The sequence below is a fragment of the Triticum dicoccoides genome, chromosome 1B (assembly GCF_002162155.2).
Source record: "Triticum dicoccoides isolate Atlit2015 ecotype Zavitan chromosome 1B, WEW_v2.0, whole genome shotgun sequence".
Classification (NCBI taxonomy): domain Eukaryota; kingdom Viridiplantae; phylum Streptophyta; class Magnoliopsida; order Poales; family Poaceae; genus Triticum; species Triticum dicoccoides.
In genome coordinates this window covers 588,011-612,054 of record NC_041381.1, presented here as the reverse complement: position 1 = coordinate 612,054, position 24,044 = coordinate 588,011, and the positions used below count along the sequence as shown (strand labels likewise).

The 24,044-nt window shown below is 45.5% G+C and overlaps 2 protein-coding genes across 4 annotated transcripts in view; both read right to left on the bottom strand.

Moving 5' to 3' along the window:
• Positions 1-6,521, bottom strand: part of LOC119314728 (putative disease resistance RPP13-like protein 1) — a 33,716-nt gene extending 27,195 nt beyond the window's left edge. For 2 of the 3 annotated variants that reach the window (XM_037589428.1, XM_037589441.1), the window contains exons 1-6: positions 6,348-6,521; positions 6,160-6,226; positions 5,741-5,926; positions 5,370-5,622; positions 4,960-5,182; positions 4,760-4,886 (exon numbers count right to left, since the gene is read on the bottom strand). In XM_037589428.1, coding sequence (XP_037445325.1) covers positions 4,760-4,886; positions 4,960-5,182; positions 5,370-5,622; positions 5,741-5,902 — 765 coding nt within the window. In that variant the 5' untranslated portion in view covers positions 5,903-5,926; positions 6,160-6,226; positions 6,348-6,521. Of the gene's footprint in view, positions 1-4,759; positions 4,887-4,959; positions 5,183-5,369; positions 5,623-5,740; positions 5,927-6,159; positions 6,240-6,347 lie in introns of all 3 variants that reach the window. The other variant, XM_037589435.1, reaches the window with a different exon arrangement.
• A 6,658-nt stretch (positions 6,522-13,179) lies between these two features.
• The window catches only part of LOC119314699 (disease resistance protein RGA5-like), a 19,124-nt gene continuing 8,259 nt past the window's right edge, over positions 13,180-24,044 (bottom strand). Inside the window, exons 3-8 of the mRNA XM_037589402.1 lie at positions 16,688-18,566; positions 16,376-16,416; positions 16,136-16,236; positions 14,046-14,183; positions 13,831-13,952; positions 13,180-13,482 (exon numbers count right to left, since the gene is read on the bottom strand). Coding sequence (XP_037445299.1) covers positions 16,709-18,566 — 1,858 coding nt within the window. The 3' untranslated portion in view covers positions 13,180-13,482; positions 13,831-13,952; positions 14,046-14,183; ... (1 more) ...; positions 16,376-16,416; positions 16,688-16,708. The remainder of the gene's footprint in view (positions 13,483-13,830; positions 13,953-14,045; positions 14,184-16,135; positions 16,237-16,375; positions 16,417-16,687; positions 18,567-24,044) is intronic.

Below are 24,044 nucleotides of genomic sequence, written 5' to 3'. Positions count from 1 at the left end.
CAAAGAGTGGTACTTTCTCTGTCGTTTCGGCTTATACCATGCCAAATGGGATCATCGATTGGTAGGAGAGGCGATGGCACGGGAGAGAAGCAAAGTCAATCAATAATATATGGCGTACAATTTGGCAAAATGATGTGCCTAGCTAAGGTAAAAAATGCATATGACATGCTCTGCATGGAAATCTTCTAGGTCATGTTACTCTAGCAAACCAGCATATTAAGGTTCTTCCACAATGATGGCATGTAATCAAGGAGCATCATAGGCTTGCCCATGAGTAGAAGACATACAAGATAACGTAGATAGCTATGGTTGTACATGCGGTAACATCAAAGTATGATGTAGCTATTATACCCCAAGGCTCAAGTGATTAAAGGTCGATGGTCGAGGCCCCCTCATGGCATGATTAATCTTAATGTCGATGATGCTTTCGATAAGGACATGCTACACTGAGCAGCAGGTGTAGTTTTGAGAGATTCCAGGAGCTTTCATTGTGGTGGAAACCTAAAGATTGACATGTGTAGTGATGCACTAACAACAGAGGCAATGACGTTGCGCTTTGGATTACAACTTAAACAGAAAATGGGTTGCAACAAAATGGTCACAATCTCCTACAATTCTAAGGTAATTGAGACCATGATCAATGGCGGAAGAATCTCAGGTCCTGTAGGGCATACTTTTATACGATAGTTTCCATATCTTATACGAATTTCCACGAACATTGGGTGAACATTGTAATAGAGAACCCAATTATGTGTCACATGTATAAGCTAAGATGGCGATATCGTCAGTGTGAAGATCCCTTCTTTGACCAATGATGTAGCAGTTATCACTATCTAATGAATACAGATACAAGGTAAAAAAATATGCATCAAAATTCAGGTTATAGATAACTTGGGCATCGGTGATGAAATGGTACAACCACTCTCCCGCAGAAATAAGCTAAGCATTATTGTTCTTACATGTGCGGATATGCAAATTGACACTTTCTCCTTCACAAAACGAATTTGTATAGAAGGTATTTATTCTAAAAAATATTACTCATCAAACTATATTTTTTTGTTGGATTTTATTCATGTTTTAAATATATTTTCATCACTAAGTATCAATAGTCCCTCCGTAAGGAGCATTCTCATTTTTATTCCATTTGTAAATCATGGTGTTAGACCAATGCATAAAAGTTGAACATAAATGTTTGAAAGTGCATATTCGCACCTAAGTATGTTTTATTTTGATGACGACAAACTAAAGGGACTAATAAGATGGCTATGTGTATGAGCAGGTTTTACTCCCATGAGCGAGTGGTGTCGAGGATCGATGACCCCTTAAAACTAAAGGGCTCAAGGAGGAATTTCCGGCAAGCATGTCCACCACTTACCGGGGCTCGACCGCTTGCATGGATAGGAGATGGGTAGAAGAATGGAACTCGCTCACTACAATGCCATGAACTCTGTCCATTGCGACATCATGTCTTAATAGGAATGATAGAATACCACATCAATGAAGTGTAACATCTATTCACGAGGTTGGTATCCAAAGAACCTCTATGTTAAGTGTGCTGGTCCTCCGACCAAACTTGTTGTCGGGTGCGCCACGAGTGAGGTCAAAGTGTGCAGCAAAGAAAAGTGTTGGTCTATGGTGCCAGTCTATGTCCCAGGTGGTATCCTGGTATAATGGACGTGAACTGGTTGTTATGTTGGGTGTTATACCCACCCTCATCTTCCTAGAGCTGGGTTTCCATGTTGGACTAGGGGAACGGTGGAAATGCCAAGATCGTTTCTGACTCACACAAACCATATTCCCCGGTGGGCTTTGTGGTTAAAAGATCAAATTTAGGAGGAAGAGAAGGAGCGGAAAGAAAATATGCTCAAGATAATCCTTGCCAGTCGGCGTTGAGGTGTCTGATTACAAATCACCACCCACAATATAAACTTTGGAGCCGCAGGAGGACGAAGCCCAGCTAGAGCAAGATAGTTGAGAGGCCACAAAGGTACCCATACTTCGTAGTATGTTCGTACGTGACCTGGTGCTACATGATCGGACCCTTCCTTCCCTAGGAGAGGATCAAAAATCATGGCCCTTCATCCATTCTCTAGAGTCAACTTATACATTAGCCATGCGTTACCGACTTAGATTGGAATCAATTATCACATGTGCTTACCTCTCACACAAGATACCATTTCCATCAACCCAAAGTCCAATGCCAAATGGGAAGGAAAAATCTAGGTTAATATGCAATTTTAGTGTTGGCCGGAGCATCATTGCATGAAACTTTCGCCTTCAGGGTAGTTGTTTTCACATGAATCATCTAGAGTTTTCACTGCCCGTCTTGGGCCAAAATCAAATGCAGACACTTCGACTCGTTCTCTGGTGCTCTTTGGTTCCACTGCGAGTGCCTGGTCAAATGTGTTGGAGGCTCAAGTGTCCCTTGTTCCTGGCTAGTGTCTGGGTTGCGACGTGATGCTAGAGGCAAACACTCTCGCCTTCTATCTATCTTCTCTCGGGGGATCTGGAGTCTCCGAGTAATTCAAGAAGGATCCTTCTGGCCTAACTCTCAGACCCATAGCTACCTTGCTTGACTGGGTTTGAATCATCCGTAGGTGCCAACTCGGAGCCTTTGTATGTGTAATTTCTGCACAAAACAACTAGTTTTTTTCCTCACTACATATACGCCACAATAACCCGTCGGGGTAGGTTGACCACTCCATTCCATACATTTTAGATCCATGGTTGAACTCCCTACCCTCTCAACTCTAATTTTTTATTCCTTGAGATATTTGTGCTGGATTTGGGAGGAGTTAACACTAAAATAGATATGCGCCCTTCCTCTCTCACTAACCATTTTCTTGATTTGCAAAATTCCAAGATTATTACTTTGATCTAGTTCCTCTTGGAGGTTGAATAGTCCCAAGCGGTAAGAATCATCAGTGAGGAATCAATTTATGATTTACCCTGCTGCTTGTAAAGTATTGAGGCCACCTAAAGGTCTACCACAAATGTTTTAGCATCGTTGTTATGGTGGTGGCTCAAAGATAGTAAGATGCTATCGAGTTTTCTTGAATTTAATGGAAAATAGAAAGATTTGATGATGATCAATCATTCGGTTAAGGTGGATCTCAACCAATCAATTTCTACTATATACGTACAACATTACAATGGTTAAACTAATTATTAGAAATGCAGGATAACCAATATGAAATGCTAGAAAAACTAACGCGCTGAAAGGATTCCCTCAGCGCCGAGGAGCCTTGGTGGCATCGAGAAACTTTGGTGTCCTGACACCTATCCAAACGGTGATTAGCTCCCCTCTAAGGAAGTGAACATCGGAATACTTCTTTATCTCCATGTGTCTTCAGTTACTTCTTATCTAATCTTGTTTACTTTGGTCCCTTGACCTTGCAAGTATCATATAGGTTGTGCTCACCTTAGTTTTATTAGGCAAACTTTATATTTTGCAATGACTATTCTAAAGGAAAGAGAGCTATATTTTGTAGACACCTATTCACCCCCCAATTGCATCCTACACTAAAATTTACATCTAAAATCATGATTTGGTCTGGTTCAACATGCTAATTCTTTGGATTTTGAAGTTTTACATATTAGCATGACATGATAACACTTTGGATGTAGTTCAACATGTCTTTTTTCCATCTATGGTTGAACCAAAGGAAACCTCCTTCTCAAAAAAAGGTTGAACCACCACTTGACAAAGTGTGGTTGAGTTGTAGGCATAGTTTAAAAATGGAACGAACTGTCCGTTTGAATGGAAAAGACTAAAACCGGCGGGCCCGTCTGTTCATTATGTTTCACAGACCGTCCCACCATTAGATGGGTGAAACCAGCTGAACCTCGCAGTTTTCTGCAAAATTGGTCAATAAACTTTGGTAGGTGAACACAATGAAGCCCAAAAATTATATTGGGAAAAGAGGGATTGAAAACCCACACTTGAGTCATCCGCCGTACCCAAGCCAATAACCACTATGTTAGGGTCATTTTGATGTCTATTATGAGGACACAATGCTATTTAACCATTTTCAGTACAAAATTAGCATATACTACCTCCGTCCGGGATTTTAAGTCCCGTGAGCAGGTTACAGGCGTCCTGAATTAGAGGGCCGCATGCAAAACGCTCGACCTTTTCTATTGGCTGGTTCTCGCGGTAGTTATTGCCTACGAAGGCACGCAACTAGGTGAGCAGATACTCATGTGCATGCAGCCAATGCATTCTTTTAGTTTAGCGAGCGGCCGCAGGAAATTAACAGGAGGAGCAAACGAATAATCAATGGGACAAGGAGACAGAGGGATTTTACACACTATGGTTGGTCAGACTCTTGCAGATTACTATGCACTGAGGCGTCTTGGTACACGCGTTTTGGTCTGGGGGCCCTTTAAACCCGGACCGAGGTAGTACTATATACTATTAATTATATTTTTTATGATAAAAACCATAAAATGGACCGGTTAACCAGCAGCCTAATCGGTGAAAACCTGAATGGAGAGGCCCACCGGTTCGGTCACCATTTCGGGTATTTTAAACTATTGTTGTAGGTGACTTCCATCTACTAGATGTTCAAATCCTAGTTTCAAATATTTTTCACGTCGTATAAATTCTAAGTCTTTAAATAAAGATATAAGTTCCATGGTGGTTAATTACTAAAAATGAAAGGGAGTGATATTATGTTGCATCTGAAAAGAGAAGCAAGTAATGTATTGGTTTTGAAGTCAATCCTTATCTTTAAAAGTGAACCTAAATCGTGCTTACCTTGTTAACATTATCATTTAGATCCAACCTCTCTCCTGTCAGTACCTCCGCGATTATTATACCAAGACTGTAGATATCAAGCCGGTGTGTGATTTCACCGTTGCAACATTCTGGTGCAACATAACCCCTGCACAATAGATGCGTCCGCGCTGAGTAACGGAATAAAAATGTGGAACTGTCAGGAGGCTTAGCAAACTTACGGTGTTCCGCGTATGTGTACAGTAAAAGTCTGGCTCTGCATTGGACGAAAGCACCTTGATAGACCAAAATCAGTAATTTTTGGTACCAAATTATCATCCAACAATATATTCTCTGGCTTTAGATCTAAGTGGACAATATTATTTTGATGAAGATAATGTAACCCCTGACAAATTCCTATTATAATTTGATACCGGTATGTCCAGTGAAGTCCGCAAGATGTATCTACGAAGGAGGAGAGGATAAAGCAAGCCGAGTATTATTTGACATACTTCAAGTCTATAGATAGTACATACGTGGTCATTATGTAAAAGAAGATAGCATATACATAGTGATATGTGGGATACTGAACCATGTGAAATTTAACGATGAAAATAAAGGATAAAAGAAACTTTGCGCCATATGATCCTACCCGTGATATACTCACGAAGACTCCCTTTAGGAAGAAACTCGAAGCAGAGCAACCTTTGTCGTACATCGGCCATGACCAATTTTCCTTCGTACTTTAACATACTGCCTTGCGTATCAGCACAATATCCCAGAAACCGTACTATATTTTTGTGCTTCACCATCATGAGACATTCAACTTCACGGAGGTACTCCTTCTCATACTTATACGTATTTGACATCCTTTTTACCGCCACGGTCCTATTCTCAAGAATTCCCTACATCGATAAGATGCCTTGTCAGCAACAACTTCAGTTTCCAGATAAAGTTTGATTAAATCCTTTCCGCAAAAAAAAAAGTTTGATTAAATCCCAAGGCAGCTCAGAGTTACTGTACCTTATAAACCTCCGCATATCCACCGGAGCCAATATTCAGCTCAGGAGAGAAGTCATTTGTGATTTCTTTGAGAAGTGACAGTGGCAGCGGCTGGGGCTCTGCCGTTTCATCACATAGCATGGACTCCAGGTCCCGTGGTGTGATAATAGATCGGCATTCCATTTGCAATTATATGTCACGGTACCCCTGAAACAAGAGCAAGCGCATTGTTTGTCGCCCTTCTTCATTTCCCATAGGGAAAGTTGTTTGCTTGACAGCATATACGAGTTGTCAAATCATAGGCCTACTACTAATTCTGGTTGCAGTTTTGATTAGTAAAAGAAACACACAGTCTACCTCCTTAAGATGACGGAGCGTAGGCAATGAGGACAAATTAGAAATGAAGAAGTTTCTGGGTCAAGGAATTTTTTTGTGATTACCTGGCGAGGCGGAGGCCCAGGCTTGAAATGATTTCTTCCAAACTAGGAAAACGGATGATTTCTCAAGCTGTCAAGGAAGACTTCCAGAGATCATGTCCATGTGAGAGAGCATGGGAGAGCTATATTAAGAAACGACTACCTAGTGAACACTTCACTAATAACTGCAATTTTTTTAAGAGCAAGCTCACCGCTACTGCTCGTGGTACGGAAGACTTCGCTTTTCCTCGTTGGCTCTGTGCTGCAGCTTCCTATGATGGATGTTGCTGCTGCTCAGCTTCTCCTCTTCTTCCTCTACCCGGCGAAGCCGACGACGAATGGTAGCGAGTGCTAGCTATTGTAGTGGTTGGAGTATAGAGCTCCAGGGCTTATGGCGATGGTGGTGAGGAGTCACCTCATTATATTTGCTCTCAACATGTACACCATTTGCTACATCCTGTCAACCTCGTCACTTCAACTCACCTTAATGGCAAAGAAGAAAAATGATGCACCCTAATTAATTTCCTAGCACAAGTTGGAGGATCGAACGTAGCTTTCATTCAGAACTCAATTAATTGATTGAAGCCGACTTCTTACTCAGAGCTTACTGGACTGGCTCTAACTGAGGGACAGCGACTAACTCCCTTCTAGTTTATAATTGTGTGTCTCGGTAATTAGTTTGACAAACGAAATTTTAGTCGTGCATCATAAAAAACCATACCACTGAATTTGTATAAAAAGAAGTTTTTTTAGATCACAGTACACGCAGACCCTACCCCTATGAGCACCTCCGAGAAACTGAGCCGGCATATCATCTTGAGATTGACGAAGTGACCAGAGGCGCCTCGTAGTCGATTGGAACGTCTACTCCCACTGAAATTAATCCAGGAATAATGCGAGCACCAGGATTTGAACCATGGTGGGCCGGGGATACGACTGTCCTCCTAACCATCCAAATATAAGTTGGTTCGCTAAAAGAAGTATTTTATTGCATATTTTTCTGAGACATTTCTTTTTTCTTTTCACGACGGGAGGTCAAGACCCCCCGACCTCTACATCACCGTGATGCACACAATTGTTTTCGCTAGAGTTGTTTTCTCGAAACGGAGGTTTGGACCCTCAGCCTGTGCATAATTTTGAACACAACTATTTTCACTGTAGTTATTTTCTTGAAAGGAAGGTCGTCACCATTGGCCTCTGCATCATTGTGATACACACAAATATTTTTACTATAGTTGTTTTTCGAAAGCAAGGTCAAGACCATTGACTCTGCATCGTTGTGGTACACACAACCATTTTCACTACACAGTTGATGCAAGACAAGGAGGCCAATGTCATATCATTCTTTTTTGTTATTTTTTAAAGGGTCCAGTATGACAATGCTATGTATGAGCTCAGCATTCGGTTTTTTAGAAGGAAAGGATTAGAAACACAACATCATATAGTCTACACGTCTTTCCTTCTAGGTTCATAGTGCACATTTGTCCTAGGTTCAGAAAAAGAAAGAAGCATTCAATCCAAATGAAAGCATAGTATATTGCATCCATGAAAATATTTGCAAAATATAACAAAACTCATTGTTTAAGGCGGCAGCAGGTATAATAATATTGTGTAGGTTGACTATAAGAGTTTTTTTTTTTGAGAAAGATGTGCTATAAAAAATGCCACATCAGATTTATGATAAGTTCAGGAGATAGATGACTGATGATAAGTGTTTTCCCGATATAAAACAAAAGTAGGCTACAGATTTATAGTCAGCTGCAATATGGGCAACAAGCTTTATATATTACTCCTTATTCTTTCATCCTCACTATGGGGAGTTCGACATAGTATAAAAAGATTGTGTAAGTGGAGTAATAAAGTTAGCCTCTCTAAAGTTAGCCAGGTATTAGTGACATACTAGATACGGATGTATCTAATACTAAAATGTAACTAGATACATCCGTATCTAGATAAATTTAAGACAAGAATTTTGAGACAGAAGGAGTAGTATATTGTGCATAACTAAACTACTATTCAGTTAATTGAGTGCAGATGATATGACAATGACATTTAACCACTAGCTAACTCCATTATTGGTTATGTCCGCTGTGTTAACCATCCTCACTATGGGGAGTTGGACATGAAACCACCCGTGGGGCCCAAAGATTAATGGAGTCGAGTACATGACGTTCAGGGCGTCGCTGGGGAGGCTGGCCGGTGAGATATTAGGCTGGTCATAGTGGGGAGTAATTAACTTAGACTAGTGTCATGCATATGACACTAGTCTAAGTTACTACCTTCATAATGCAAAGTAACATAATAGTAGTATCATAGATGGCTTCATTTACTAGCTCATAGACTCATCTTGTCTTGGAAAGCGCTATGTTACAGTAACATATTATGTTACCACCTCTCATTAATTACTTGCCACATAAGCAGAATTTTCTCGAAGAGCGCTATGTTACTAGCTAAGTTACTCCCACTATGACCAGCCTTAGAGTCAACAGCAATTAAACATGGGTGGGGCTCAAAGATTAATGGTGTACTATGAAAAACTGAGCGTGTGAACTACGCAAAGTATTCAAAATGTTTTCGCACAGCTGTACGCGCAGACCACCTAAAATTAACCATCGCTTGTGACATGTTTATCGAGTAGCCATTGAATGACCCCCTTGTCATCGTGGTGGTATTATTATGGCTGGTCGTGATTGATCTGACATCAAGCCATTTTGGTCATTTTCCTGGCCTAATTTCTAAGATGTGTTAAAATACACTCACATCTGTGACCCATGGTTATGGGTACAGGAAAATTATCAGAGGTACCGAAATTAATAATTAACTATATAGGGAATTGAAAACCCAAAACTACTATACTTTGTGACTGCGAATAATCAACATTAATCATGGCTAAAGATTTTTTTTTCTTTTCTTCTGGTTGCATCCCTGAGCAACCTGCATGAGATTGACCTGAAGATGCTTCAAAGTCAATTACATCAGTGTCTGGCACATGGTTTGCCTTCGCCAGTTGTTTGTGGCTGGATGCATCTCACTATTTCCATACAGTATCTTGTATTAATGATACATCTGTTGCCACAGCGCCCAAGATAATACATATATCCACATCAAATTCGTGGCCAACAAAATGAGAATAAAAAAATAAAAAGTTTCACCATATAAACAGAAGGATCCGGTTGGACATAAAAACTTGGTACATATAGAAAACTATTATATGGATGGGCAACTAGATTGACTGCTGATGATATATTGAGATAGCGCCAAAACAGACTCTATTATTGGCTGTGGTCGCTGTGTTAGCCCTGCTCATCGTGGTGGGTTCATGACTTGGAATAGGGAAGTTTGGACATGAAGGGGCCTGTGGGGTTCTATAGCTAATGGAGTTCATTGCATGGCTGTACGAACACGTCCGAGGAGGCTGTCAACCTGTCTGGCAAGATAATAGAGTGCCCATCAATTAAACATGGGTGGGGTTCAAATCAAAAATTAATGGATGGACTACAGAGCACATGCCACCTGTGCGGTTGGCCCGGTTGATGTGAGTAATGTGAACTGACAGGGCGGCCGGAGGACCAAACCATGAACCATGAACGCACAAGTCTTTCATTAACTTTACACAACTGCATGTGCAGACCACCAAACTTGTCGCCTCAGCTGTATGTCATATATCTTAAACTAGCTAGCTTACCTCGCAAGTGTGCACATTCGTGCTTTTTTTTCTCTTTGAACAGTGAAGGGCACCGAAGGACGCAGAACTTCATTATTCAAAGCGGTGCGCAACACGTCTTACAAACAGGACTCCAAAGAAACTGAAAATTATAGGCAAGTCCCTGATAGTTATGAAAAGGACCCTGAAACTGAAAAGAAAAGGTGATCGGGTCCAAACTGCTCTCCAGTGGATCCAATCATCGCCGGCGCCTGGGACGAACCACTTGGTCCGGCGAGACCTCTGCGGCTGCACCACAGACTCCACTTCAAGCAGCACTGCCTCCCTTGTTGGCATCAAGGACTGGAGGAATAAAACTGGCCGCCATTCAGCCTGAAGATTCAGTGGATCGTTAGAGAAGGCCGGCCAGCCATGGAGGGCGCCGTAGCTTCTCTGAATCCACTGTTGATTGTGCTCAGGATCCCCATCGTCTGCCTCCAGATTCACACCGGAAGCCCTTCTCTCGATCAGGGAACGACACCACCCTGGTCGGAAGCTAGGATCTGACGAGGCAAGACACACTCGGGTAGCAAATTGTTAGCCAATAAACCGTGCGTGTGTGCGTGCACTGGATGTGCCAGCTGCGGTTCTGGCCGCGTGCTGGCCGTGGTGTGTGTGCGTGTGTGTATAGGGCTGTTAGAGACCAGGTCCAGGGTGAGCGTGGCGATCGGGAAGGCTCGGCGCGTCGCGTGCGTTGCGGGCGCGCGCGGAGGACGCGGCCAGAGCGAGCTCGGTCGTGGGCGTCAGCAGGCAGGGGCGTGGAGAACGTGTCCATCGTGTGCCTGGGTATAAAACCCGTGTGTTGGTCATTGTAACAGCGAGGTGGTCGAGTTCGAGCTCGCCGGAAATACACAGGAGCCGTCTGTGCGGCAAGGTGTTCGAGCGCCTGGAAATCTTGTGTGTTGCCTCCTCTCGCTTCTTTCTTGTCTCCGGTGATCGTCGTGCTCCGGTGGTTCCATTTCTGCAACAACACAAACTACCCTGGGATCCTCTCCCTAAATCCCGTCCGCCACCGCGACAGCCGGTAGGAAGCGAGAGAGTAACCTCAGAGGTTTGATCCAGTGCCCCAACAAGCTTATTATTGGGGGATTCGCCATATCCGGCTCCTTCCTTAGGCCTCCACAATGGAGGCAGAGCAGAAGGGTCCAGCGGCGACCACCAGAGGCTGCTTGCAAGCTCCAGTGACCAACTCCCCGACGGCGTGACGCCAATCCACAGCACAAGGCCAAACACCACTAAAACGACAAACCTACACCTACTACCACAATAGACAGGAGCAGCCCAAGCTCCCCTCTCATCCCCACTCCAAGCAGCGGCGCCGCCGGAGGAGAAACAGAGAGGAGCCCGGGAAACCAAGGGGACTCTCAACGGGGAGGAGGAAAAGAGATAAAGGGCATTCGTGCTTTCAGGCTCACTCAAAGCTAATTATCTCCAATATGGAAGGTCTATCTTCCGGTTTTTGTTCCCTGCAGCGTATTGCTATGTGGATGCATCTAGTTACTTGCTGGTATTGTAGTAATGTTGGTGGCTTATTCCACCTGTGTCGATGCATCTATTGCTATGTCAATTATTTTGAATCATAGACGACTCTTACAGCACAATCTATGTCAATGTTATGGTGTGAATGTGCATATCCAGCTGGCAATATTTTTAGTTCAAAGCCAGACGTTAGCCTAACAGTCTGTGTATCAGCCACGCAGGCCCACTGGTCAGTGGTAGTAAGCGCCACATCACCAGAGTTGACCCAGTCAACTGGTGAACTGGGTCCGTGGGGCCCAGCCGCCAGCGACTCGAGGTGGCCCACTAGTCAGTGGTAGTAAGCGCCATGTCACCAGAGTTGATCCGGTCAACTGGTGAACTGGGTCCACAGGGCCCAGCTGCCAGCGAATCGAGGTGGCCCACTGGTCAGACCACGTTGGCGGCGGCGCCTGACACTGCTCCGGCGAGGCTTTTCGCGGCGGCCGAACGCCGCCGAGCCTCGGAATCGCGCTACGGTTAGCTATTTTGCGTGCGGTTGGTCACGTTAGAACGGGCACTTCGAACCGCGTCCATCTAGCCTACTAGCGCGGCCTGGGGCGACCGGAGTTGGCCGGACGGTGAGGTACAGTGGCGGCCGGAATCGGAACTCGGTGCATCCGTTGCTCCGGAACGTTTGCGCGCGAAGTAAACCTACAGGGAGTACTAGGATGCCTCCCTGAGCACGATGGCATGCTTGCTTGACCATGGCACGGGCTACAACGTTGACGGTGAGCTCTACAGCGGAGCCCGAGCACGACAACGACGGCGCGCTCAGGACAGCGAGCTACGGTAAAAACGCAGGCAACCAGAGGGAGGGGAGAGGGATGGATGCTCACAGTGGGGCGCACGGTGGCCGCTGGTAGCTTAGGAGCGCGGAATCGGAGCGGATCGAACGTTGGCGTAGCGGTGGCCGCAGTTGGGGAAGAAGACACGAGCAACGATGGTGGCGCTTCCCGGGCTCGCTGTGTCGGCAGCTCGCCGGTGCTAGTGCACGTGTCCACGACGGCGACGACACGGGGAGGAGGGAGACGGCGATGGGTTTGTTGGGCTGGGCCTGCACACTGCGCACTAAGGCCCAGCCAACAGTGGCCCTTTTCCTTTTTCGTTATTTCTTTTCTGTTTTTCTGTTTCTATTTCTGTTTTGCATTTCTTTTAGCACTATTTAATTTTTTTAAAATATGAGCCCTGTCCATTTAAATACTAGTACGCAGCATACCTCATTGCCAGAAGGTGACTATTTCATTTGAATTTTTGATTGAAAGTAATGGATTAGAGGGGTGCTGTTTTGGTACTGTTTCTTGATGTTAGAGTCACTTACCTAATTCAATTAATATTGATCTTATTTTTATAGTCACCTTGGGAATATTTTCCACATTATGAACATTTTAGTTCCTGGATATGAACAACTTTTATTTTCACTTTAAGTTTTAAAATCCATTTGAATTGGAATTTGAAATGAGATTTGATACTGTTGATGATCAAGCACTGTTAAGCATGGTGACTTGGCATTATCAAGAGGATGATCAATGTAGTAATACAGGGGGGTGTTACACAGCTCTCTCTAGAGCGAAACTGAAACATAGCCACGAAATTTCCCTCCCACGGGCTCGCGGGCTGAGCTCTCTTATCCCATCCAATTTTAAGTCACTCGCCTCTGAAAAAGAAAAAATGGAGTCGTTCGACTTGATGTACACGACTAGCCTCTTGACCGCTCGATTCATCCATTAGTCTACACGAGATTTGCAGTCGATACCATAGTTGCGACTCATAGACCAGTCCATCGACTAGTCTCGACCCGTCCTTCGACTCGTAATCAGTGACTCTTAAGCAAGCAAGACGTGCCAACTGAATATGGGGATAACATTATACATCAAGAGATTATATATATTATCTTATACGAGTAGAATCTTATCATACTGCTGTTGAAAACAACTATGAGATAGGAAATCCATGGCTGCCGGACCTAGAAACTCTCCTCCTTCTGGAACAGTATTGATCCAACCATGACGGCGATTCCAGTTACCGCAATCGTAAGGAGAAGCCGCCTGTGTTGTGCAGCAAGCACAGCACGCACTGGTCGTACCAGTGGAGGAGGCCGCACTTCTCTCTCTGGAATGGTTCTGGCACTGAAATTTCAAACATCTGATTAGCTAAGAGGTCTATTATATAGTACCTTCAAAATTCTAGCAACAATATACTTGCTTACAAAATCAAAACAAGAAAACATCAACACAAATGGATTGCATTTTGAATTACATTGACTGAGTATGTAAGGATCCCGTCTAGGGTATACTATTTGCAGATAATAATGGATTGCATTTAGTTTAGCAACACAAATAAAGATCACTGAAAACAAGCAGTCAAAGTATGGACTGTGCAATACTAATATTTAAATGGATCATACGTTGTACGATACCTGATAACCAAGATAACAAAATTCAACAATTCCTTGGGACATGTGGGAACATGTTTACCTTGATGATTCTCCAGAACCATATGAGCTAACGTGGCACTGCATTTCGTGCCCTATCCATTCACGAAGTCTAATATACTTCTTGCATGTTTGACAAAACTCTCTTCGGTTTCCACATACATCCTGTATCTTCAACTACTATGATCAGAACAAATCGACATGTATCAAACAAACTCAAATAAATATGTGCCTTCAAAGGTAAACAACAAACTACACCTGATGTTCTTGAATATCAATTGCAGGCAATTCGTAATCACAATATCCACACACAACCATCCTCTGTGTGCACTGTTCACTTTTATGAAGATCAAGTATCTCCGGCCCTAAGGTTTCTTTGCAGAGGGAGCAATTTGCCTGCATTTGATAAGATACACTTATTGCAAGTGTACAACAAAGAAAAAAACAGAAGCTGTTATCAAAATCCTGGAATATATGCATTTTACTCCACTTGTTCCTATGGAAAGCAATGTTGCATTAGCTCCTGGTTTCAATTGTGATAAAATTAGCATGGCAGGAGAAATGTGCTTTTCTGATTTGCAGGTACAAGAAAAGGCGAACAAGCTAAGGAGATGTGTGTGTCCAGTTTACAAGTACAAGAAGAAGATAACTAGTCATCATGTGCTGGAAGAATATTAGTTCCTATTATTTTGATTCTAACACGGCTTGGTTTCTATACCAACATTTAGGAGTCAAAGAGTTGTTCCAAGGTTGAGATTCATAGACTAATCGTGACTAGTCTAGACTAGTTCGACACTAGTCGACATGGTACTGTAGCACTGAACTTACATTACATAAGTACTAATACCTAGTAGTAGTATGTAGTACTGCACTATATAAGCGGCTGCTGAGCACACTGTCTGATATATCTCTGGTGTTGTAGATTGTAATTCTAGCTCTGCTCAAACCTAAGGATGTTAAATTGAAACAAGCAAACCTAAATCAGGAACTAGCAGTAGATGAACCAGCCAAGGAGCAAGCAATAGAGGAACCATATGAGGATAATAGAAGGGAGCAATTACTTGCAATGGGAGGATCCAGGAGCAGATGAACCAGCCCAAGAACCAGCAGAGATAGGGGTGGACCTGGATAGCAGAACCAACAAAGAGGGAGAGCTCCAGAGGAGTGGGCCGGATCCAGCGGAGGAGCAGAAGTAGCGGAGGGTGGGCGTCGCGATTCTCCTTGCAACTGCTGGTGGCGGCGGCGGCGGGCCAGTGGTAGCTGGCGGCGCCGTGTCCCAGCGGAGGCATCTCTCTCTGGAGCGAAACTGAAACCTAGCCACGAAATTTCCCTCCCACGGGCTCGCGGGCTGAGCTCTCTTATCCCCTAAAATTTTAAGTCACTAGCCTTTAAAAAGAAAATTGAGTCGTTCGACTTAATGTACACGACTAGTCTCTCGACCGCTCGACTCGTCGAATTAGTCTACACGACATTTGCAGTCGACACCACAGTTGGGACTCAATAGACTAGTCCATCGACTAGTCCTTCGACTCGTAATCAGTGTTACCGGACAACATTTTGATGATTGATCTTCATCAAGCTATTGGTCCCACGACAAAATGACACATTATGAACTGTGTTGGTTGACATGCATCCTCTTCACAGCAACAACACCACCGTCTCGTAGTTCACCCTGTTCGTCAGCGTTTAAATGATGCTCAGCCCTACAATACCAGAACAGAGTGGCCAAGTTCTGTTTCTACTGGTGGACCTTTTATTTAACAAAACAATAGGAGAGTTTCTACTGTAATTCTATTAATAAATTAAAGTTTTCAATACTAAAGGTTAGAAAACAAAACACGATATATCGGTGGTACTTTTAAATTGTAGTTGTAATATTTGACTGGGCTCCTCGTCTATGTATTTCGACCTGGAAACAAACACAGCCATGCGCAGGGTCCGGGAAGGGTCCGACCACTTTGGGTATAGTCCAGTACACTTTCGTCCCCCTTTCTAGGTAACCTACGTATTTCGACCTGGAAACAAACGCAGGGTCCGGGGAAGGATCCGACCACTTTGGGTATAGTCCAGTACACTTTTGTCCCCCTTTCTAGGTAACCTACGTATTTTGACGGTCCGGGGAAGGGTCCGACCACTTTGGGTCTATAGTATGCAGCCTTTTCCAACATTTCTGCAAGAGACTGTTTCCAGGACTCGAACCCATGACCTCATGGTCACAAGGCAACAGCTTTACGGCTGCCCCAAGGCTCCCCTTCCTGATCTCGATACTACTGTTCTCTTTTTTTACTTCAAACGATGCATCTCTTTTCACAGTTTAATTACAAGGTATCTTAAACTAGTTAGCTTACCTGGACAGTGTGACCGTATGTGCTTCCAGATTCACTCGGAATGCTGATTATTTCACATACAGAAGGTCTATCTTCCAGTTCTTCTACCCTGCTGTGTATTGCTATTTCCATTCGGAGGTATAAAGAAAGACCAAACAAGGAAGAATTAGAAATGCATGCATCAAGCTCTTCATAGATTTCACAAACTGGTTATCAAAAATGGCAGGAGGGAATGAACTGTGAAAAATCAAGTATAAATACCAGGAACAGGTAGACGTGAGGACTTCGGCAGCATATGAGCCCTGATGACAATAATCATGTAACAACATTAAAATGGCGTCAAAATTTGTTCTTCTTCTTTTACCCTTCATACTATCATATTTGGAACATTTTAAACCCATTCCAAATTTTTGGAAGGACAAAATCCTAAATTTTCTAAAATATGAAAGCATTTATACATGTAAATATTGATTCAAAAATATGAAAAATGACAACTTTTTTTCCTTTGCAAAGCACTGCACAAAGTAAAGGAGAGGGAGGTGGCTTTTGATTTTACAAGGGAAATTAGTGTACCTGCTATGAACTTCATTGTTCTCATATATCTTCCCTTGAGCCTTCACGTGTCACCATTCCTCTACCTTTGTCATCATAATAGATGGGACCCCTCAATTGCACCTCAGGATTTCCTGGATCATTTCTAATGGCTTTCAGCAAGGCAGACCTTGCATTAACGCCTCTACAACAAATTTTTGCAGAGATCTCTTTAATTCCTGATGACAAGTGCTCGATGATGATAGGTGTAGCTCCTTGTTCATCCACTATCGGGGTATTGAAGCTCAGCTTGAGCTTCCCGAGAATAGGCATTGCATCTGCTTCAAATTTTAGCCAAGGCACAGTGCACTTGAACTTGAAGTATGTGAGAACTTTGAATCCTCCCTTGCCAAAGACAATCCTTTCTGCAGTCATTGTCGGTAAATGCAACGACAGCGCTGCAAGAGCAGGTAGTACTTTCAGTATATTAATATTTTCCTTTGATAGCTCCCCAACTGCAATCTTAAGAATGCGGAGTTTGGTGAGTTCTCCAAGCCACTTGGGGAGTTTGGAGAAGATGCAACAGCGATACGACAACTCGATTCTCTGAAGATGGGCTGGGGCAGGGGACACCATGCACAAGCCGTCACAGGAAATGCGCATCCTTGAAACATGAGCTTCATCCTTCAGAGTATATACATTAGAGGATTCTGCAGTGGGTAGAAGAGTTACAGACTGCAGGATGCTGAGTTTCTTAAGAACTGAGCCCAGGAGTTGCATATTATTTTCAAGACTGTCAGCAGGCTGTGCTGTAGAACGGGTCAGCTGAAGATCCTGGAGATTTATCAGCTCACCAAGATCCCTCAGATTATCTTCTGAGTTACGGCCGAGATCAAAATACCCCAGAGTGCGAAGACATGTCATTCGGCCAACCCCATGAGGCAGAATAGACTCACTCGGAAGGCAGAGGTGCAACAACTTCTCCAGTTGAACAATACCAGACGGAACAGAAGATAATCTTGAATCTACTTGCAAAGTACCCAAGTGTCGCAGCCTTTGAATGTTGCCCGGAAGCTTGATAGTGATATTACACTCAATCTTCAGATATCTCAATCGATATAGCTCACCAATTGTAGCCAGATCAAAAATCTCATCTTTATCAGACCAAATATGAAGAACTAAAACTTGAAGAAGCCCATAATGCACAATGGAAGGTGCACATTTGAAGAATCCAGAAAATAGAAGTGATCTAACTTGGGATATTCTCATATTCTCTGGTATATTATTTGCACCTTTTGCACCTCCCAACTGGACAGACAGTCGACGAACCTTGTCCGAAAGTCCAAGAATTGTTTGAAAATAATTCACAATAGTGACGAAATTCTCCTCCATGGATTTTTGTCTTATAAGATCCAGTACCATGTGGTGAAGTGTACATGACAACACATCACCATTATGATTGGTATCCACAGATTGGACCAGTCCACTACTGATGAGAGCATCAAAATAGTAACCTGCAGTATCCTCTATGTCTTGTCCTTGTACAGAGCCGATGAAACCTTCAGCTAACCATTGCTTCACCAATTCATCCTTCCAGACCGTGTATCCCTCGGGATACATATTCAGATATAACAAGCAAGTCTTCAAACGGGGTGGGAGATTATTATACTCAAGGTTTAGAGCTTCTTTCATCCTTTTGGAACTAGGATATGTGGTACAACTGCCCTCAGATTTTCCTGATTGATCGTCATTAAGAGGAGTAATCTCATATATATGCTTTAACTGATAACTGCAGCATGCCAGGGCTACATCCTCAACCTGTGTTGTTGTTATTATTCTGCAATAATCACCATCAGCAAGAGCTCGGATGATAATATCCCAGGTTGACGTGGTCCATAGGTCATCTACTATAATTAAGTACCTGCAGATTTTTTTTGCCATTAGACATTTTTCTTGACAAAAAAGACAAGAGGTAAATAAACATAACAAGATTAAAAATAGCTAAGACAAACTACACAGCTAAGTATGTATATTATTAGGGGAGAAAACATCAAGTTAAAAAGCTCCTTCATATTCACCCCCTTCTAGTTAAAGAGCTTTTTCCCGCTTTAGCACATAGTATTGCATCTACTTGCAGAGTACCCAAGTGTCACAGCCTTCGAATCTTTCCTGGAAGCTTCACGGTCATATTTGTTAGACTGTATTTACATGTGTATATTGTAACGTTGTATACCACCTCATTATATATATATATATATATATATGTGATAGGCCACCCCTAGAGGATTGTGCCGGTTCCCCCCAAAGCCTATTGTCTTACATGATATCACGCTAGGTTACGTCCGCTTCCGCCTAAAAACCCTAAACCGCCGCCGCCGCCGCCGCCGCCGCCGCCGCCGCCGCGCCCGCCGTCGCCGTCGCCCGACTGCTATGACGTCCGCCGCTGCGTCCGGCTCCACCGCCACCGGTTTTCTGCCGGCCTCCCTCGCGGCACTTCTCTCGAGGCCGCTGGATGCCGCCTCCCTTCAGGCGCCAATCGGGACACGAAGCGTCGGCTCCCTCTTCGCGCTCCCGCCGGCTGCTACTTCGCCCGGGCAGGCGCTTGTGGCCCACACCGCCGCCGCCCCGTCAAACGCGGCTGTCGCGCCCTCGGCCACTGCGCCGCTGGTGGCGGAGGACGTCGCGCTGGCAGGCTTCGCGGCGTCAACCGCGGCCATCGCGCCCTCTGTCACCGCGCCGGCTGCCCCTCTGACTGTCTCCACGGTGGTCTCACCTCAGCCAGTCTCCTCGATGGGATCGCAGCCGCCGCCGCCGTTTCACTTCGGCCATCTCATCACCATCAAGTTGTCGTCGGACAATTACATCTTCTGGCGCGCGCAGGTTCTTCCGCTTCTTGGGAGTCACTATCTGCTTGGCTATGTCGACGGCTCTCTCCCTTGCCCTCCTGCGCTGGTTGACAGCGTGCACGGTCCGGTCTATAATCCGGCTCACCGTGTCTGGACAGGGCAGGATCAGGCGAACCTCTCCTCCATCCAGGGGTCGCTCTCTCCGGCCGTTGCTGGGCTTGTTGTCTTCGCCAAGACGTCCCACGAGGCATGGACTATTCTTGAGCGCTCGTTTGCGGCACAGTCGCAGGCTCGTGTATCTGGGCTCCGTCGCCAACTTGGGGAGTGTCAGAAGCTTGACTCCACCGCCACTGAGTTCTACAACAAAGTCAAGAGTCTCGCCGACACGCTGGCCTCCATTGGACAGCCCCTCACCGACTCCGAGTTCAACTCATTTTTTGTCAATGGTCTTGATGAGGAGTATGACGCCCTAGTCGAGATCATCAATGAGAGGGGCAACTCCACGCCCATGCCAGCACACGAGGTCTTTTCACACCTCCTGCTTACTGAGCAACGAGTCGAGAGGGCGCCGTTGTCCCTGGATCGGCGCGTCGATCCAGGGGCAACGGCGCCCTCTCGGCAAACGCCGCCACCAAGGGTGGTCGCTCCTCTGCTTCATCCAGGGCTCCTTCGGGGCAGTCACCACCACCCGCCTCGGCCCCTCCTCCTACTGCGACGCTACCAGGGGCTGGCGGTCCACGTGTGTGCCAGCTTTGTGGTCGCGATGGGCACTGGGCCTCGAAGTGTCACAAGCGCTTCCAGCGGGGTTTTCTTGGTCTCGGCAATGACGGGAAGGATACACTTAACTTTGCTCGTCAGGTCGCCATGGCTGATCGTCCGCCGCCGCAGAAGCCACAGGGACACATTCAGTCCTACTCCATTGATCCCCACTGGTACATGGACTCTGGGGCGACAGAGCACCTGACCAGTGAGATGGGGAAGCTTCACACTCGTGAACCCTACCATGGCTCCGACAAGATCCACACCGCCAATGGAGCAGGTATGCACATCTCTCATATTGGTCAAGCATCACTTCTCACTAGACATGCCAATAGGAGTCTTCAACTTCGCAATGTTCTTCGAGTTCCATCTGTGACACGTAATCTTCTTTCAGTTCCTAAACTCACTCGTGATAATAACGTGCTTTGTGAATTTCATCATTTTGATCTTTTTATTAAGGATCGGGGCACGAGGGACATTCTTCTTAGTGGGCGGCTCTGCCAAGGTCTCTATCGTCTGGAGCATCCTGGCGTCGCTCGCGTCTTCAGTGGAGTTCGGGTATCTCCGTCACAGTGGCATGCTCGTCTTGGTCACCCGGCCACACCTATTGTCCGGCATGTTTTGCGTCGTCATCAACTTCCTAGTGTGTCTAGTAATAAAGATGTAGCAGTGTGTGATGCTTGTCAGCAGGGGAAGAGTCATCAACTTCCCTTTTTGGAGTCCAGTCGTGAGGTGAAACATCCTTTAGAACTTGTGTTTTCAGATGTATGGGGTCCTGCTCAGACTTCTGTTAGTGGTCATAATTACTATATCAGTTTTGTTGATGCTTACAGCCGCTTTACCTGGCTTTATCTTATCAAACGTAAATCTGATGTGTTTGACATTTTTGTTCAGTTCCAAAAACATGTTGAACGCCTTCTCAAGCACAAAATTGTTCATGTTCAGTCGGACTGGGGTGGCGAGTATCGCAACCTCAACTCCTTCTTTCAGTCGCTTGGGATCACTCAACGTTTAGCATGTCCACATACACATCAGCAGAATGGTTCAGTAGAACGTAAGCATCGTCACATTGTTGAAGCTGGTCTGGCTCTTTTGGCCCATGCATCTGTTCCGTTTCGTTTTTGGAGTGATGCTTTCACCACTGCATGTTTTCTCATCAATCGTACTCCCACTCGTGTTTTGAATATGAAGACTCCCATTGAAGTTCTCCTTAATGAACAACCGGACTACACCTTTTTCAAGGTGTTTGGGTGTGCTTGTTGAGTTTCGTTCCAAGAAGTGTGTTTTTCTTGGTTATAGCTCTCTTCATAAAGGATACAAATGTCTTCATGTGCCCACTAATCGTGTCTACATCTCTCGGGATGTTGTGTTTGATGAGCATGTTTTTCCCTTTGCCAAACTCCCTGTGTCCACTACTGAGCCACCTGTCATGCATTCATCCTCTGTTGCTTCTGACCAATTTGATGATGTTGCATATTCTCCTCTATTGTTGCCTAACCATGGTGCAGGCACTGGTCGTGGGGCTCGTTTGGAGATTCTGGAAGTGCCATCTTCCTCTTCGTCGCCATCGCCTTCATCCTCGGCATCTTCTGTTGTGCATGAGGAGCACATGGCGCCCCTGCATGGCCTGGGTTTCCGTGCTCATGCACGGCCGATCGACGCCCTGGCCCGGTCGCCTCTGGCTTCTGGGCTGCCTTCGCCATCGTCGCGCCCTACAACCCCGCCGACTGGGCCGGCCTCCTCGGTCCCCGTCTCGCCCAGGGCGTCGGGGCAGTCATCACCAGGCCTGGCCTCGCCCGCCCCTGCCTCGCCCAGGGTGTCTGGGCCCTTCTCACCAGGGCCGGCCTCGCCTGCTCTCGCGTCGCCAAGGCCGTCTGGGCCGGCGTCACCGGAGCTGGCCTCGCCCACTCTCGGTTCGCCCATGGCCTCTGAGCCCCTGTCGTCGGGCCAGTCTTCGCCATGCAGCCCGGAGTCGTCTGTCCCGAGCTCGCCTGAGGTGATTCCTGCATCTCCGGCGACCGTCACGTCTCCGTCACCTTCGCCTCCGCCGGCTCCTGCTGCTGCTCTACGTCCACATACGCGCAGTCGGAGTGGCATTTTTCAGCCTAAGCAACGTCACGATGGCACAGTTGCTTGGTTAGCGGCGTGCATGTCTGCTGCTCTCGCAGATCCATCCTCTGAGCCACGCACGTATCAAGCTGCTATGCGCATTCCTCATTGGAGAGAGGCCATGGAGCAGGAGTATCAAGCACTTCTTCGCAATCAGACATGGACTCTTGTTCCTCCACAATCACGGGTAAATGTCATTGATTGCAAATGGGTTTTCAAAGTGAAGAGGCATTCTGATGGGTCCATTGAGCGCTATAAGGCTCGTCTGGTTGCTCGTGGTTTTCGACAGCGTTTTGGACTTGACTATGAAGACACCTTCAATCCAGTGGTCAAGCCTACTACCATCAGACTTCTTCTCTCTCTGGCTGTTACTCGAGGTTGGTTTCTTCGTCAGCTTAATGTTCAAAATGCTTTTCTTCATGGTGTCTTGGCGGAGGAGGTTTACATGCGCCAGCCTCCGGGTTTCTCTGATCCGGATCGCCCTGATCATCTCTGTCGTCTGTCCAAGGCAATTTATGGTCTGAAGCAGGCTCCTCGTGCTTGGCATGCTCGTCTTGCAATGGCTCTTCGTGCTCATGGTTTTGCATCATCAACTGCTGACTCCTCATTGTTTCTTCTTCAAAGGCCTGAGGTTACTATGTACTTGTTGGTCTTTGTAGATGATATCATTTTGGTCAGCTCCTCTCAGTCGGCTGCTACTGCGCTTGTTCGCTCACTTGGTGCTGATTTTGCGGTCAAGGACCTTGGGAAGCTTCATTACTTTCTTGGTGTGGAGGTTACTTCTCATGATGCTGGCCTTGTTATGACGCAGAAGAAGTACTCTCTGGATTTGTTGCAGCGAGCTGGGATGCTTAAGTGCAAACCGACGACTACACCCATGTCTACCACTGATAAGCTCAATGCTGTTGATGGTGTGCTTCTTTCTTCTTCTGATGCGACAGAGTACAGGAGTATTGTTGGTGGGCTCCAGTACTTGACGATCACGCGACCAGACATTTCCTATGCTGTTAACCGAGTCTGCCAGTATCTGCAGTCACCCCGTGACACTCATTGGTCTGCTGTTAAGCGGATTTTGCGCTATATTCGTTTCACGGTGGCTCATGGTTTGCATATTCGGCCGTCTGACTCTGGTTGTCTTTCAGCATATTCTGATGCAGACTGGGCTGGCAATCCGGATGACAGGCGATCCACGGGGGGTTATGCTGTCTTCTTTGGCTCTAACCTGATTGCTTGGAGTGCTCGGAAACAGGCTACTGTCTCGCGTAGCAGTACTGAGGCTGAGTATAAGGCTGTGGCCAATGCCACATCAGAAATCATCTGGGTACAGTCCTTGCTTCAGGAGTTAAGTATACCCCAATCACAGCCTCCTGTTCTTTGGTGTGATAACATCGGCGTTACATACCTTTCTGCAAATCCGGTATTCCATGCCCGAACGAAACACATTGAAGTTGACTATCACTTTGTGCGTGAACGTGTCTCTCAGAAGCAACTACAGATCAAGTTTATTTCTTCCAAGGATCAACTTGCTGACATCTTCACCAAGCCATTGCCTTTGCCACAGTTTGAGGCTTGCAGGCGCAATCTTACCCTTCTAGATTCATTAGAAAGTGGCTAAGATTGAGGGAGGGTGTTAGACTGTATTTACATGTGTATATTGTAACGTTGTATACCACCTCATTATATAT